The sequence below is a fragment of the Hyperolius riggenbachi genome, chromosome 1 (assembly GCF_040937935.1).
Source record: "Hyperolius riggenbachi isolate aHypRig1 chromosome 1, aHypRig1.pri, whole genome shotgun sequence".
Classification (NCBI taxonomy): Eukaryota; Metazoa; Chordata; class Amphibia; order Anura; family Hyperoliidae; genus Hyperolius; species Hyperolius riggenbachi.
Genome location: NC_090646.1, coordinates 372,867,880 through 372,886,563, shown reverse-complemented (window position 1 = coordinate 372,886,563; position 18,684 = coordinate 372,867,880). Strand labels below are relative to the sequence as shown.

Here is an 18,684-nt window from a genome sequence, read left to right as displayed (position 1 = left end):
ATTTCCGACATGTCCGATCCCCCGTTCGATTGCTTCGCTGCTCAATTTCTCATAGAAGTGAATAGAAAAAGATAAAAAAAGGAGTGGAAGATAAGAGAATCGACTGCAGAATTGAACGGCAAAAACAACCGAGCAGAGAATTGAGTGGCAGAAACGTATTGCGTATTTCCAACATCACAAAACTGACAGGACTGGACTGGAAAAAGTACAGATTAAGCTTTTTCACACAAAAAGGTATCCAGTCTTGTCAGTTTATGACTGTTGGCATCCGTTTGTATGTGTTTCTATGGATGTGTTCATACATAAATCTGTACATTTCCAGTTCAGTCCTATCAGTTTTGTACGTGTTTCTATGGGTGTGTTCAGACATAAAAGGTGTATTTTTCCGGTCCAGTCAGGTAAAACTAAGAGAACTGATGGAAAACTGATAGGCTGTGAACAGAGCCTTGATGTTAAGTTTTGGTGACATTCATGTTGCTGTGCTGAAAATTATCGGGAGGGGGGGGGGGGGGGGGAACGGTTGGCAGCAAAAAATGGCATCACACATGTAAATCCCCTTAGCTGTACATGGCACACTGCTTCTACTATTGAAGCAATGCAAATCCAATGGAACCATTTTAATGCCAGTTCACGAAACAGGTTTGCGAGATCCTCACAGACAATTTTGCGAAAATCTTGCAAACTTGCCAGCGATGATTCTGCTCATCCCTACTGTAAGGCTAGCAAAGTATACCACTTGGAAGAACACTTTGCCCTGTAATTGGCCAATATCAACCAGGTAGCTTAAAACTAAACTAGCTGTTGAAGAAACATAAGGACTTGAACAACAAGAAACAAATGTTGATTTAAGTAATACCTTTAATGACTATGTATATGTATGTTTTTTTGCAAGCTTTCAAAACTTTACATTTCTTCTTCCGGCATGATACAGAACTGAATCCGAACCATACAAACTTCCAATCCAGTTTGTATCATGCTTGAAAAAGGAACTTTTTGTAGTCAGATCTGCTGATCGACTAATATTAGACCATACCTCAGTAACAAAGTGTAAGCGATACTTAAATCGCACCAAACCTAGTCAGTCAGCAATTCAGATCCAATATAGGCACCCTGCCACCCATAATGGTTATAAATAGGGATGATTAATGAGATGCAATATATTTCTCCTTGTATTCAAATTGCATGTAAATTATAGTATATGCAGCTTGAAACTGGACCAATCAGAATAACGCCGTCTTAAACTATTGCTACAAGTTTAAGCTGTATAACATTTACATAAAATATGAATGTAAGAAGAAATGATTTGCATCTCATTCATCACACCTAATTATAATCAGTCATTTCAGGGAATAGGAATTTAAAATCTGCATGTTGCATTGCCTGACTGCATTTTCTTCCACTGTCCAACAGATTTTGCAGACATGTAAATGCCTAGAATACATCTGCTTTTGTAGACTGGAGTCAGATGGAAGCAAGCACTGTGCCATGAAACATACTTTATCGTTCAGCACTTTCACCATTTCAGTTTTGTTGTTTAGACAAAAGATAATGCATGCGTAGCACCCATCAAGTTCTGGCATTATCAAAGCTGTAAATATAAATATGTAAAAGTGATGTAAAGGCAGATTATTGTTGTAAACCTTTTAAAATCACCACCTCTCAAAATCTGTCTGTTTTTAATTGTCTGTCACTTCCTCACTAAGCAGAAAATATATTTGTGTCAAAATCCTCTGTCAGTCAAGACAGGCACTGTTTAAAGGGCCATCATTTCAGAGGTATTTATTTCATCATAATTATGTATCTGAGGATGTCACCTTCCCCAACTGTGCAATCATGCTTGGCAAAATGGAATAATTCCAGTAAAGAAATGAAATTTAAATTAAGATTCAAGACTGAGAAATCTGTAATTATAGTACCCATGACGTTTCCTAATGCGAGGGAAAGGCTAACACCTCTAGGAAGAGCTTTGTGTAACATTCTCAGGATGGAAGTTGTTAATTTATTAGGGAATCTCTGCAAATCCTGAACGCTTAAAATGAGTTTTGTACTTTACAAAGTACAATTTACAATATTATAGTACAGTCACCCACTTTTAATATACATAAACACAGCGTGAGGACTTAACAGTGTTTAGCATTCTCATTCTGCAGCAGTAGATTCCCAGCTAGCCCTCCCACTGAAGAACCCACTGTTCTCCACCACTTAAGGACCACGGGATTTTGTAAGGATCTGTGTTGCGTGGGCTCTCCAGCCCAGATCAGGATTGAGCCAGACTGACCAGACTTCCCCCCCCACTCCCCGCCCTTTTTTTCCTCACTAGGGGGATGTCCTGCTGGGGGGGTCTGATTGCCACCGGCTATTTCTGCTTAGCGGGGGGGGGGGAGGCTCCTCAAAGCCCCCCTCCGCAGCAATTTTTCACCTCCCTCTGTTTCCCTCCTTCCCCTGGGCGGCGCAGGACGGCGATCCGTCCTGCACCGCCTCTGATAGGCTTCAGCCTAGCAGATGGCGGCGATCCCTGGCCAATCAGAGGCCGGGGATTGCAGATCTCCTTTACGCCGCCCGCAGCGCGGTGCGACGTAAATACCAGGGATTTCTTCCCCGGGTGTTTACATTTAGCCTGCGAGCTGCGATCGGAAGGCTCGCAGGCTGTTCATGGAACGGCCATAGCAACACCACTTCGACCTGCCGATGCCTATCAGCGTTAAGCGGTTGTTAAGCAACCTATATCTATTAATTAGCAGGCATTTGATTAAATAACCATGAGCTATGCAGTTTTGTTTTTTGTTTTTTTTGGGCTGCATTTCAAGTCAATGGAAATTTGTGTGGAAAGTCAGAATTGAAGCTCATCTTTATTAACAACGTCATGTTCAAATCATTTGCACTGCCCAATCGAGGTCAACATCAGAGATCACAAAGAGAAGCTTGGTATTTTATAAAGCCACATCTTATGTCTGTGAAGGTTCTCATTTATCTAGTGTAGTAAATCTTATCCATAATACATGAGCTGTCGACCTTTTTCTCACTTTTTCATATGGTTAATTCCAGGAGTAACAGAATAGGCAGCCACATTAAGCACAGATATATAGATTACAGTTAAAGAGACACTGAGCAGAAAACAAATATGATGATTTGTATGTGTAGTTCAGCTAAGAAATAAAACATTAGGAGCAGAGACATAAGTCTTTAAGGCAGCCATACACTGGTCGATTGCTACCAGATCGACCAGCAGCTAGATCCCTCTGTGGTCTAATCTGATCAAAGAGATCTATTGGCTGCCTACACTGCAAACAGATTTTTAATCGATTTCACTATGAAATCGATTCACAGTCTGTGGAGCTGCCGCCCCCAGAATACATTATCTGATCCGGCCGGCGCGAGTTCTCTGGTCTCCGCTGTCTCCTCTCCGCTCTGGGCTCCGGCTGTCTTCATTTTACTTCCTGTCGGGGGGAAGTTTAAACAGTAGAGGGTGCTCTACTGTTAGTGTTGATGGGGCTTAAAACTAGTATCTGAGGACAAGATGCCCCTGCTACATCACAGCTCTTCTAGGATATGTATCTTCATGAGAAACAGACTAGGTTTCCACATTTAACATAGTCCAGAAGAGGTAATCACTAGAGATGTCGCGAACCTCCGATTTTCGGTTCGCGAGCCCTGTTCGCGAACCTCCGCGAAAGGTTTGGTTCGCGAAAAAGTTTGCGAACAACAATAGACTTCAATGGGGAGGCGAACTTTGTAAAATAGAAAAAATTCTAACGCCTAGAAAAATGATAGAAAACGTGTTTCAAAGGCTCTAATACCTGGAGGCAGACATGATTGAGTGAAATACACATCAAATGTCCCAGACTAACACCTAGGTTTCACACAGACCCCTATTTTAGGGCTCCCTCCACCCTCCTCCCTTCTCCCCTTCTACCTATTCCCTTCTACCGGAGGGAGGAGGGTCTCATCTGCCAGAGAACTATATTATTTCAAAAGCCAGTTTACATACCATAGCTGAGACTTGAACCCAGGTCTCACTGTGTGGTGGGCAAGTACCTTAACCGCTGTACCACAACAGTACTAACTGAAGCTGGCCTAGCATTTACCATTTATGCTCAATCAAGAGAAAAATTAGACAATATAGCAGCATTAGGAAGATTTGCCTAAGGTCTCCTACTGAATAGGTGCTGGCTTACTGAACAGACAGACGAGATTCGAACTCTGGTCTCCTGTGTCAGAGGCAGAGCCCTTAACCATTACACTATTCCCAACACTGCTATCTTGTCTAATTTTTCTCTTGACAACTGTTGAACACAAAATACAAGGCCATGTCTGGCTACATATCTGTAAGCAGTGGCTGCATGGTGTAATGGTTAAGGGCTCTGCCTCTGACACAGGAGACCAGAGTTTGAATCTCGTCTGTCTGTTCAGTAAGCCAGCACCTATTCAGTAGGAGACCTTAGGCAAGTCTTCCTAACACTGCTATCTTGTCTAATTTTTCTCTTGACAACTGTTGAACACAAAAGACAAGGCCATGCCTGGCTACATATCTGTAAGCAGTGGCTGGATTGTGTAATGGTTAAGGGCTCTGCCTCTGACACAGGAGACCAGAGTTCGAATCTCGTCTCTGTCTGTTCAGTAAGCCAGCACATATTCAGTAGGCGACATTAGGCAAGTCTTCCTAATGCTGCTATCTTGTCTAATTTTTCTCTTGGATTGAGCATAAATGGTAAATGCTAGGCCAGCTTCATTTAGTACTGTTGTGGTACAGTGGTTAAGGTACTTGCCCACCACACAGTGAGACCTGGGTTCAATTCTCAGCTATGGTATGTAAACTGGCTTTTGAAATAATATAATTCTCTGGCAGATGAGACCCTCCTCCCTCCGGTGGGAGGGAGGAGGGAATAGGTAGAAGGGGAGGAGCGTGGAGGGTGGAGCCCACAAGAGCCTAATTAAAATCTCCCTAGCAGTGTGTGTAGCAGCTGTCCCTTAACTAATTAGTGTAGGCAGACAAGTGAGTCAAATGGTATAAGGACCTTGCTTGGAGGAGGGAGGGGGGGGCGGGCCTCCAGCATTGAGAGCAGTGTGTTTGGCAATAATGTGTCTGCTGACTGTGATGTAGAGGGTCAAAGTTTTGCTCCATAGAGCATTATGGGGCGAATCGAACTTTCGGGAAAGTTCGCGTTTGGTAGGCGAACGCGAACCACCGAAGTTCGCCTGGAACCGTTCGCCGGCGAACCGTTCGGGACATCTCTAGTAATTACTAGGAAAAAGGAAAATACTGCAAAACAATTTAATACCGGTAGTACTTGTAGCTGCTTTTTCACAGCTTTTCTAATTTTATGCTAATTAAAATAGCTACTGTTATAATTAAAGACTGGACATAGTTTAAAGTGGTATAAACACTGCCATTAGTTTCGTGTCATGTTTATTCAAATAGATTTGTTGAAAAAGGGGGAAATATTAGTTTGCTGCCCAGATAACAGCCCCTGTAAATTTAAAACGTTCTTGCCATTTGCTTTGATTTATATCTTTCTGTCATGGTTTGACACATGATGCATCACACTACTAAACAAGATTTGCTGTTTTTGCTTTTTTATATGCTTCATTTATTAAAGAGGACCCAAAGTCAGATCTGAATGTGTCATGTCTAGCTACAGTATATGATATTGCAGTGGAAATCACATGCTTTTAGTAGAAACAAAAGAAAAACCTTCTCTCATCGTAGTTCTTCTTGAAAAAGTGCTGGAACCAGTGTTACATGACCCACTGCCTTTTAATGTCTATACAGCTTTTACTGGTGTATTGCAACCCTTGAACTAAGGAATGGTGTGAATGTTGTTTTCTATAGTGGGAAATGTGCCCCTTTGTGAACAAAATGGCTATATAGACACATTTTATAGGTATAGAGTTACCCAATAGTAAAAATCGGTATCTGGACGTTTGTTTTTAAAGGATACCCGAGGTAAGGGATATGGAGGCTGCCATATTTATTTCCTTGGAAACATTGCCAGTTGCCAGGCAGCCCTGTTGATCTTCTATCATAAGTAGTGTCTGAGTCAAACTCTGGAACAAGCATATAGCTAATCCAGTAAAGCCTGAGCCAGAGTACCTGATCTGCTGCATGATTGTTCAGGGTCTATGGCTAAAAGTATTACAGGCACAAGATCAGCAGGGCTTCCAGGCAACTGGTATGGTTTAAAGGATACATCCAGGCACAATAAAAAAAAAAATCCACTTACCTGGGGCTTCCTCCAGCCCCTGGCAGCCGTCCTGTGCCCTCGCCACAGCGCCGGTGGCTCCCGGTGTCCTGCGCTGCAGAAGCCCACCTCCCCAGGTCGGCGTCTTGTGCGTTCCATCACGCGGGTCACGTTGCCTGACAGACGTCATCAGGTCTGTACTGCGCAGTAGTTCTGCACCTGCGCAGTAAAATCCTGATGACGTCGGCCAGACCACGTGACCCGTGCAGTGGATCCGACCTGGGAAGGTTGGCTTCTGCAGCGCAGGAGACCGGTAGCCACCGGAGCTGTGGCGAGGGCACAGGACGGCTGCCAGGGGCTGGAGGAAGCTCCAGGTAAGTGGATTTTGTTTTTTTTTTATTTTGCCTGGACCTTGCCTTTAAGAGGAAATAAATATGGCAGCTGTCATATCTCCCTCACCTCGGGTTCCCTTTAACCTATTTTTAGGAACCATGCGCGCTACCGCACGCTCCCTCGGCCGATCGCGCGTGTGCACACGCACTCCCGGCCGCGGATTCGGTAGCCAGGGAATCAATGTATCGGGCTATGGTGCCCGATCATTGATTCCTCTCCCCCGCTGAAAAAGTGACAGCTTCTCTCGGAAGCTGCGCCTTTTCTGGCCGTTCCCTTCCCGATGCGTCACTGTAAGCGTATGTTACGCTTAGAGTGACGTCATGTAAACAAACTCATGGCCGCCATCTTGTGGCCAAAAAGTAATACTACACCTGTAAAAAAAAATAAAATTAAAATTAACACACATTTACATTATAAATCTATTGTTTACCTCCCACCCTCCCAAAACTACCCAAATAAAATGTTTACTATAAAAAAAAAAAAAAACATTACAATTAAAAAAAAAAATGTAAATATTTACCTAAGGGTCTAAACTTTTTAAATATAAATGTAAAGATGAAATATTTCTATATTTTTTTTATTTTAAACTTGTAAATAGTGATAGATGCAAAACGGAAAAAATGCACCTTTATTTCCAAATAAAATATTGTCGCCATACATTGATAGGGACATAATTTTAACGGTGTAATAACCGGGACATATGGGCAAATACAATACGTGAGTTTTAATTATGGAGGCATGTATTATTTTAAAACTATAATGGCTGAAAACTGAGAAATAATGAATTTTTTCCGTTTTTTCTTATTCTTCCTGTTAAAATGCATTTACAGTAAAGTGGCTGTTAGCAAAATGTACCCCCCAAAGAAAGCCTAATTGGTGGCGGAAAAAACAAGATATAGATCAGTGCATTGTGATAAGTAGTGATAAAGTTATAGGCTAATGAATGGGAGGTGAACATTTTTCACGTGAAAACGACGGAACCTGAATGGGTTAAAGAGACAAGACACTGAAGCGAAAAAAAAAAATGATATAATGAATTGGTTGTGTACTATAAATAATTTCTAGAAGATTAGCAGCAAAGAAAATATTCTCATACTTTTTTTTTCAGGTATATAGTGTTTTTTCTAACATTGCATTATTCTATAATATGTGCAGATTACACAACACTCAGCACTCAAAATGAGTCTTTCAGAGCAGTCTGTGAAGTAATGACATCTCCTCTGGCAGAGGAAAAATAAATAGTCCAGGAACAGTTGAGATAATAAAAGTCAGATAACAGCCCTCTCCACGACTAACTTAAGGCCCATACACACGTCGGATTTTTCTGAACGACGGGTCATTTGAACGTCCCGTCGTTCAGCCGTTCGCACGCGGAATCAGACGTGTGTACGGACTATCGTTCGCGTGATAAGACTGGAAACCAGTCTTATCACCCGAACGATAGTCTGTACACACGTCGGATTTGACGTGCGAACGACTGAACGACGGAACGTTCAAACGATGGGTCGTTCAGAAAAATCCGACGTGTGTATGGGCCTTTAGTCGGAGAGCTTAATGGCTTTTTTGCATAGAGATAACAACTGGAGTTTCTCAACTCTTCCTGTACTGGAAACAATTAGACTGATGTATCTGATCTTAATGTTTTATTTCTTAGCTGTACTACACATACAAATCATAATATCATAATTTGTTTTCCGCTTCAGTGTCTCTTTAAGCTTGATTAGTAAACATATGAAAAATAGTCAAATCATAACTCCAGGCATGAACTTTTCCCTAGTCCTATATAGGCACTCTCTGGCAGAGCTAATGTTTTAACTATTTAAAAGACAACTGTAGGGAGGCTGCTATGTTTTTTTTCCCTTTGTGCAATACCAGTTGCCTGGCTGTCCTGCTGATCCTCTGTCTCGAATACTTTTAGCCAAAGACCCTGAACAAGCATGCAGCAGATCAGGTGTTTTTTTCGACATTAATGTTGGAACTGACAACATTAGCTGCATGCCTGTTTCTGGTGTTAATTAGACACTATTGCAGCCAAATAGATCAGCAGTGCTGCCAGGCAACTGGTATTGCTTAATGGGGAATACATATGGCAGCCTCTATATACCTCTCGCTACAGTTGTCCTTTAAAGCGTGGTGGTCCGTGGGCAGTTTTCTTTTGTGCCACGGCGGGTCTGTCACCTCGCCCTCCCCCGCGGCCGCAGTTCCCGTTACCTTATGAACGGGCGGCCGCTTCTTCTCTTATATTCTCCCAGGCGCCGCTCTCCTGTCTGCAGCATTTCGTATTACAGCAGCGCTTCCTGCGCGGCTGCTGTAAGGAAGGGAAGGAGGCAGGGCAGCGGTTCCCATGGTAACGGCGATGCATATCGCCGCTACAGGAAGCAGCTGCCCTGCTTCCTTCCCTTCCTTACAGCAGCTGCGCAGGAAGCGCTTCTGTAATACGAGATGCTGCAGACAGGAGAGCGGCGCCTGGGGGAATATAAGAGAAGAGCGGCCGCCCTCTCATAAGGTAACTCTAGCGGCGGCCTCGGGGTGGGGCGCACTACAGACCCATACTAAGGCACTATACTGGCCACTATACTAGCTACATACTGGCCACTATGCTAGCTATATACTGGGCACTATGCTAGCTATATACTGGGAACTATGCTAGCTATATACTGGGCACTATGCTAGCTATATACTGGGCACTATGCTAGCTATATACTGGGCACTATGCTAGTTATATACTGGGCACTATGCTAGCTATATACTGGGCACTATACTACCTATATACTGGGCATTATACTAGCTATACTGGGCACTATACTAGCTATATACTGGGCACTATACTAGCTATAGACTGGGCACACTATACTAGCCATACTGGGGCAACTAAACTCCCTATACTGGTGCAACTATGCTAGCTATGCCGCCGCACCCCAGCCCCTCCCCCCCCCCCCCCCCCTCTCCCTGTAACCCGCTGCGCTCGACACTGTCCACTCGGTCGCACCTCCCCGCTCCCGGGAGAAAAATTTGGCCAGAAAGTGGTCCCAGGCCGGAAAAGGTTGGGGAGCCCTGCTTTAAAAAACAACTGTACCAAGAGGTTTATGGTGGCTGCCATATTTATTCCTCCTTAAAGGGGAACTTCAGCCTAAACAAACATACTGTTATTAAGTTATATTAGTTATGTTAATTAGAATAGATAGGTAATATAATCTTTTCCCCACCCTGTTTTAAAAAAACAGGCAAATGTTTGTGATTCATGGGGGCTGCCATCTTTGTCATGGGGGCAGCCATCTTTTTGGTTGAAAGGAGATGGCAGGGAGCATGAGACACAGTTCCAAATATCCCGTGTCCTGATCACCCCTCCCAGCTGCACACACTAGGCTTCAAATGTCAAATTCAAAAATGTAAAAAAAAAAAAAATTTGCACCAAAACAGCAGAACGAGAACAACGACATCAGAAATCCCATCATGCTTTGCACAGCATAAGGGGAAAAATGCCCGGGCAGTTTTCTTCTGTGCAGCTAAAAATGAGGCTTGTATAAGAGAAACAAAGTTCTGATGCTGTGAAACTGTTAAAGAAACACCAGGCCTTCTCAGTGCTGCTGAGTCGATTTTTAGTCTGGAGGTTCACTTTAAGCAATATTAGTTGCCGGGCAGCCCTGCTGATATCTTTGGCTCCAGCAGTGTCTAAATAACACCAGAAACAAGCATGCAGCTAATCTTGTCAGTTCCAACATTAATGTCGGAAACACCTGATCTGCTGCATGCTTGTTCAAGGTCTATGGCTAAAAGTATTAGAGACAGAGGATCAGCAGGGCAGCCAGGCAACTGGTATTGCACAAAGGGAAAAAAAAACATGGCAGCCTCCCTACAGTTGTCCTTTAAGGCCTGAACCCCCTTAGCAGCGCTTTTCAAAGTGCTTGCTAATGTAATTCTATGAATGTGATCCCACTTGAGGGATGTGATTTTTAAAAATATCACCCATAGCATTACATGAAGCTGCTCACTAAGTCTGACCACAAAATAATTGGCATATCAGTCAATCACAAATATATCTGTATTAGATCCATAGAAAAAAAATCTTATTTGTAAAAAGGGCAAGATAAAGGAAACCAGATCATTAAAAAAATGAACCTATATGATGCCTTCAAACAATAAAACAAAGTAGTTTATTTTGAGAATAGCATACTTCATGATGCGGAAGCTATACTGTTTGTTTTGATGTTGCCTAGGGATAGCATCTTCTCCTGGTCAGCTCCTTCTCACGCAGTGTAGGAAGTGTGACGTGTGGCACATGAGCATGTGGCTTCCGACATTCAAGTATGAAAAACGTGCGCTTGCTTGCCACTTGTTCAAGTGTCCTCTAGTTACACAGTTCATTTGGTTGAAAAAAGACATCTGTCCATCAAGTTCAACCAAAAGTGATCCAGTTTACTAGTGTGTTTCTTTGATCAGTTGTACTAGAGGGTGTCCATACAGCAATCTGGGTTAGAAAGCATGGGACAGACTGTGTGCAGTCATTTCTGCATAACTGGAATAGAATTTGATAACTGTTTCAAAAAGGTAACTGGATTTTAACATTGGAAATTGTACTGCCCAATGTCAGTGAGGGTCACACTTTAAAGGTGGGCACACATGCACAATTACTGTCACCTGCAGGAATCTAAACTCGATACCTCAGGTGACATTTTGGGCCTAGTCCTGTACAGAAGCATTCCTAGCCTGTACTTCTGTTGTTATGGATAGGGATGATCAAAGATATGCAAATTTTTATGCAAATATATGCAGCTTGAAAATGGACCAATCAATTTAAACCTTGGTTTAAATTGATTGGTACATTTTAAAACTGCATACATATGTATAAAAAATTGCATAATTTTGAAACAATTTGCATCTCATTGATCATGCCTAGTTATGGAGGGAACAGAGGGATGATGACATGCACATGACAGGATGAGAACCAAAGTCTCGCTTTGCACTTGGACAAGATGATCCTTCTGGCCAGTTCTCTCACCGATGCATCTAGGCTACCTTAGATTTTAGGCAGAGGCAACCCCAACTACCTGCCTCAGCCAAGAACCATGTTTGCATGTGCGCAAGGCTTTAATATAAATATGCTGATAAAACTGCACAGTAAGTGGGAAATATTTTTAGCAATATGTATAACTAGTCATAGCAGGCTTTTAGCCAATGGGTTGTAGTTTCAGCATTTCTCAGTATGTGGTAATTAGTGTGTAAAGATTGCACAGGCATTGTGGCATGCTTTCTACATCTCCTGTCTGTGTATTTCAGATAACATAGTCTGTGTGCACAGGAGATTTCTATTCTTGTTCTCTATGTCATCATGAGCTGTAATTCCACTCATTGTTTCCTGATACTGATATTGGTGAGCCGGACACACAATAGTCCTGCATATTTCTAAAGATAATGGGAACTTGGATAACCACCCAGCAAATCTCAGAGACATGCTGTTTGTGCTGGTGACACTTTTTATGTAGCTGAATTCCATGAATTTACAGGCCTGTCGCCCGCTCCTGGTTTGCAGATTTTTACTATTCATCCTTTTTTAGTACATTATAAATCCTGCCTTTTACCTGGTGATAATGAGGCTGTTTGTTCTCTTTTAAGTGTTTTTGTTGCATGGATGTTATTCTTTGTGACAGATTCTGTGTAGCAGTAAGCTTGCTTTTCAGTGGAGACTGTGGAATGAACATAGTGGGTTTAGTGAGGAGACAGTCACTGATGTTGGCTTTTTCATTATCAGCAGGATGACTAGAATAGGGAGAGCTTATGGTTTCTTACGTAAAAAAAAAACAAAAATAAAACCCTAAACAATTTGACTAAAATGTACGTTTTCTTTTAACCCAAATGGGGATCATGATGCGTGTGTATTATGCAATTTTTAAAAACAGAATTTATGGAGCAGTAGTAGAATGGCTTCTGCCATCTTCCTTTGTAGGTTGAAACAAGATCTAGAAGTAAGAGCTGGACAGGGCTAGTCATCCAGAGTCTTCTCCAGGCGTGGGGAAGATGGAGGGATGACAAGTGGCGTGTGTGTGACGTCACGCGAGGGAGCGGTGCAAACAATGGGATTTGCGTCACTGTGGTTGAGCAGATCCGCCCAGCGTATCGCTTGTGGGGACGGGGGTCGCCGGCTGCCATACACACGCCTGATTATCAGCTGAGGTGGTCGTTATCGGCCACCTTAAACAACTTAAGTCAGGCGTGTGTATGGGCCTCTAGTAGGGCTGATAGGAGAAATTGTGAAAAAATTAGATAAAGAAAAGAATCCAGTTTGAATGACCTGGTTCGTCAGTAAGTGGCCATATCTCAATAATTACACACCGATTTGAGAGGAGAGTGGCTGTATTAATCTGTCCACCATGTGTGAAAGTGAACGGGTGCCAGATGTCTGATACATAGGCTAAGCATGCACTGTAAATATGATCGATATCTCCCTAATGTCAGTCGTTTCCTTTGTCTTCCACCTTGTACCTGTAGAAATTGTCTAGTATTAATCCCACTGCCGCAGCCTAATATTAGCTTTGTACTGCCTGATGCAGGACAGAGCTATGCAGCCCCCATGTACTGCTTCTGATACTTCCTTTCACTGCAATCAGGCCTGCATCACCACTACAAAGATCAGGCATGTCCAAGTAATATTTAATTTATATTTTAATCAAGTATCAATCAAGGGTACTCTAGATTTAATAGGTTTTTCTTTTTATATTTTATGTTTGTATTGAATCCAACATCTAATCTATTATAGACCTTGTACCAATGTATGTTGGCCACCATGCTTAAAGGGAACCTAAACTGAGAGGGATATGAATGTTTCTTTTTAAACTATACCAGTTGCCTGACTCTTCTGCTGATCTCTGGCTGCAGTAGTGGCTGAATCACAAACCTGAAACAAGCATGCAGCTAATCCAGTCTGACTTCAGTCAGAGCACCTGATCTGCATGCTTGTTCAGGGGCTGTGGCTAAAAGTATTAGAGACACAGGATCAGCAGGAGAGCCAGGCAACTGGTATTACTTTAAAAGGAAAATCCATATCCTTCTCAGTTTAGGTTCCCTTTAACTGGGCCTAGAAATCCATCTGGCCTGCACAGAGATATAAATCAGCAGAAAGGCATATGGGTGGGTGACATTTGCAATGATGAGCAAACTGTATCTCCTCATTCTCATGTGATGTAAAAAATATCCGCAAGACAAAATGTGCATGTCAGTCAGGTGAGTAGAAACATGTCCCCTTCTTCCACCTGACCCCCTGCCTGCCACAGAAGCTGTCAGTAGTGATGGTCAAGTAGATGCAAATAACTTTGTTGATGCAAATTTGTATGCAAATGTATGCAGCTTGAAAATGAACCAATCGAATTTTACCTCAGCAGGATTTGATTGGTTCATTTTCAAGCTGCACAAATTTGCATAACTATTTGCATACATGTGCATCAACTCGAAGTTATTTGCATCTACTTGACCATCACTAGCTGTCAGTGCCCAGTGAACACTTCTTTGGGTATTCCTGCATGCTTTCATATACAATAGTCTTGCCAATGAGGACTCATGTTTTAAAGCTGCTTGTGCCATAATATGTATTGATATTGTAATCAAAAGAAAGAATTCAGTTGGTGTAACTACAGACTGAGAAAATCCAGAGACTGTATGAGAACAGGATATTTCCTTGTATTTGCAGCATATGTATGCTGTCCCCTGTTCCTGTGCAGTAGCTCTAATGAGGACTAATTATAGAATTGCACAAACACCAGATCATTTATTGTCTAGCCTAATTATCCCACTGATGTACCCAAGTGACCATGACCTCCTTTTTCATTTGGATATTGATTCATATAATGTTGATTAGTAAATCACGAAACCATATACATTAGCCAAATACTTACAAATCGCCTATAGTTATTATATACTGTCAGTTTTAGTAATGTGTGCATTGATGCATTCAACTGAATGTATTTTTCTAATTTTGACTGTTTAGGCTAAAGCAGTGAATAATACTCTGGCATGGGCACCCATAAATGTATTAGGGGCTCATAGTTAGAAACCTGATGAAAAGTATGTCCTTTTGTTTGGATTAGTCATTGGTTTCCATTATTTAACCCCACTGATAACATAGGAGCTGAAATCCAATTGTGAGTAAAAATCATTTGCTCCATGTGTTATGAGGTCGGTAACACTGCATTTTCTGGTTAACCCTTAACCGGCAGTTTTGCTGCGGGTGGAGGAGCGGCGAGAACAATGGCATTGTGCAGTGCTCGGGTGACGGGTATTGTTTAGGATCCATCAGGACGGATCTTTAACAATCCCCATTCCATGATTGTACACACCCGCTTTAGACTCACCATTACCAGACCGATTTGTTGTTCATCCAAGACGGTTTCGTTGTAGGGCGAGTATGGACTTTAAAGGACAACTGAAGTGAGAGGGAGATGAAGGCTGCCATATTTATTTGCTTTTAACCACTTAAAGACAGCTCCACGCCAATTGGCGTGGACGCAGCAGCAGCCCCAGAACCGCCTAACGCCGATCGGCGTGGAGGTGTTTTTTACAGGAGATCGCGGCGCAGGGCTGACAGGCAACTGGTATTGCTTAAAAGAAAATAAATATGGCAGCCGCCATCTCCCTCTCACTTCAGTTTTGTCTTTCAGCGCATCAGCAAAAAGTAATAAGGCCAACTATTCTGAAGTGATCAGAGCAATGGTAGTCAAAATGCTTCAGATACTGATTCACTTGTGGAGAAGCACTATATTGCTCTGATTAAAGCAACTGAGCTATATTATTAGCTTTGCTTTCTTGTAAATCTATAGTAGTGATGTGTCAACTGAAGTGATTTGCCATTTTATTACCTTCTATGGAGTAAAAACCCTACTTCAGGCACGCTTCATAGATCTGTGTAGCTGCTCAGTTGGCTGAGTCGTTTTTGTCTGTAGGTAAGCTTCATGATGAGCTGATTATGTTTAAAGTGCCTGATGAGGAGTCCACACACAGGCCACTTCCTATACCTACCCCTTGGAGTCCAAATGATGTATTACAAGCAGCAGCCACACTCACTTAGCATGGTACAACGCGCTTATACTGTTGAGCTTCTAGTTGCGATTAAAATTTAAAGACATGATTTTCAGGTTCATTTGCCTAAAAAAAGATAGCATATGATTGCCAAGCTATTAGATGGTATTTTCTTAGATGTGTACCTGAAGATGTAATACCTGGTATAAGAAACTCATTACCAAAACATTCACACGTCTTTGAGGTTTAAATGTTCAGAACCACCATTTTCCTTTATATGTTGTAGGAGGTGCCCCAAAAGGTAAAACAATGAAACACTTAAATGAGAAAAATAGTAGATTACCTTCAATATTGATAGACCATAATTGGGCAGCTTAACAGATGAGGCGTTCCATGGGTCTATATTGCCCACTTCACCAAGTCTTGCTTGGTTGCTTTAGGCTGTGCAGCTACTCTATTAAAAACTGATGTGGTAAAAATGTGCAATAATGTTAGAAGATGTCATTAATTTGCTCTAATACATGTTTTATTATTTTGACAGGAGCAGCCAAGGATTTATGCACATGAAACTGTCGAAAGCCAAAGAAAAATATATACTGGGTCAGAACAGTCCTCCTTTTGACAGCGTTCCAGAAGTCATCCATTTCTACACGACCAGAAAACTTCCAATAAAAGGAGCGGAACATTTATCACTTCTGTACCCTGTAGCGGTGCGGACCCTTTAAGGTGCATATGGACTGATCCACCCCCTTCCTGTGGACAGGGGTCTGTTAAGAAGCATCGTTGCCAGTACGGCACAGCTGCACTGCAAACCAGCTGGGTACTGCAGGGGGACTATTCAAGCACTGACATTGTGAAACGTCAATTATGGACACTCACAATATGTACAATCTTGCACTATGGCTTTCGTAAAGGACACTGGTTTGAAAAAGGTCTCGGTAAAATGTAACATTATTAGCTCTTGGAAAATGCTATGCTTATTTGGGAGAAATTGTACACGTAGAGATCAGATGTACAATCTTCAGATACATTAGGGCCTGTTACCTGTTGCAGTACATAAAGCATAGTTTTGCTCTATTAAATCCATTCTTGGGGCTAAATTGTTTTGCAACATGATTACCAGATAGTCTTATATCTTGTTTGCCTTGGTTTCTCGTCCTTGCGGCAGGGATTCCCGTGGCTGGCAGTGAAGTAATGTCATCAGTAGATGACTAACAGCCTTTTATAATTAAGTTTGTATCTTTGCAGATAATCTAAAGTTAGAGTGTTAATTCTGGCTGGAGAAGGGAGACCGCTTGAAAACTGCAACACTGACAAATGTGTCAATGGTACAAAATGGCCGCCTTTCTAGAGAGATCAGTTCAAAACTCAGCTGTAATAAGAGGCTGAGTGTTCTGAAAAAAAAATGTTCTTTGTGGGGGTTTTTTAGTTTTTTGTTAAAGATTGTTAATTTCTCCTCGAAGCAAGCACTGCATCTTTCCTGATTAAAGGAACAGAAAGCTTTCAGCAAGTGCGGCTGATGTCCTGTGGAGATTTCTCTTGATTGCTGGTGTGGAGCATTGATAGTTTCACTTTTCAACTCCAAGCTTCGGAGTACAGACATAGCATTTTCTGTGGTACTTGTGAGAAGCAGCACATAGGGCCTACAGAGGGGCCGAGGCCTGCTCTGACAATATATCTAGTAATACACGTCTGTTAGAGCAATAATATGTCTGTTTTCCACTTGCTACGTCCGTTACCTTAAGTCGTCATTGCGCTTTAGCAAGTTTTGGTTTAATTATTTATGAATAGGCTATGTAAATAAAGAAAATAGGACTTTAATATAATTATATTTTTGAGCCCCATTTTTTTGGTACAAAAAGAGTTGTTGTGCACCTTTTTATAGTCAGAGGCCTTAAAAGGCAGAGTTGATCATGTTTTGTGTTTGTACAGTGTGACTGTTATTTAGCTACAGAGCATTTACTACAATGCTGTAGGTTTAAAAATAAAAAAAATCAGGGTATTGTTATTTTATAACTGTTTTGCTTGTGAAGCCTGTTTATTTCCCTTCCTGTTCAAATATCAAAAAACACAGTATTAGGGTTTCCAGCCTTTCTCTCTAATAAAGTTGATCTTCAGCATGTGTATGTGAAAATTCTTGTCTGATAAACTGTTGTCACCCGTTCATTATATTTCCTTGTGCAATACAGTATCTGCTTTCTAAGCCACCTTTTTTTGTGTCAGTAACTTTCACTGGTAATTGGGAAAGAAGCGATCAAACCAGTGAGATCATCACAGGAAAATGGTTCCTAATTGATATCTGAAGCAATGGTTTATTCATGTTTTAATGCAAAAGCCATTCACTTATGCTTTTGGATTTGCACTTCATTACCCCCGGATTCTAATGCAAATTGGGCTCCGATTTGGAAGGAACGGTGCCTAAGAGGTCAGGCTTGAAAAAATGTACAAGTGTCCTGATGTGAATGAAAGAAAATGAGAAATCCCTTTGCGGGGAAGCAGCCCTGCCTGACATTTGACATTTAATTACAAGCCTCTCCAGCAAGACACCCAAATTATACCACTTCAGTGATTTCTATAGACATAACTGACAGGGACCATACAGCGTTCCCGACTTAAGCCATCAAAAAAGGCAATCTCAAGGCTTGAACAACAGCTACATTTATTTATGAAGCCTATGCACAGTCCTTGATGTTTTGTCTGAGATCGGTGGCACTCAGAATCTTAATTTATGAACTTATTTTTCAGTAAGTACAAGCCATACTTTGTTTAGCTCTGCTTATTACAGTAAAATCTAATTCTCTAAGCACTGGTTAAATACGTTAGGACACATTTTAGAAATACTTTTAAACTGCCCACTTCAATAACTAACATAACATTGTCCCACCAAGCCCTCAATACTCAACTCAAAGATCTTTAACTTCAGGGTTAGGAGATGCCACCACATGACCAGAGTGCTATACAGCCCATAGACACTCTAAGCTCATCAGATCTGTTCACCCCTGTCCTAACTATACCCCCACCTTACACCCTACAACTCGTGTCACATTGTAGAAACCCCTGTATCACTCCCACATAACCCTACAGCCTTAGCCTCCCCCCATACTCT

At 41.9% G+C, this 18,684-nt stretch overlaps 1 protein-coding gene across 1 annotated transcript in view; it reads left to right on the top strand.

Moving 5' to 3' along the window:
* SHB (SH2 domain containing adaptor protein B) overlaps window positions 1–17,700 on the top strand; it is a 286,723-nt gene extending 269,023 nt beyond the window's left edge. The window contains exon 6 of the mRNA XM_068234329.1: window positions 16,120–17,700. Within this exon, the coding sequence (XP_068090430.1) occupies window positions 16,120–16,303 (184 nt within the window). The 3' untranslated portion in view covers window positions 16,304–17,700. The remainder of the gene's footprint in view (window positions 1–16,119) is intronic.
* Window positions 17,701–18,684: the final 984 nt, after the last annotated feature.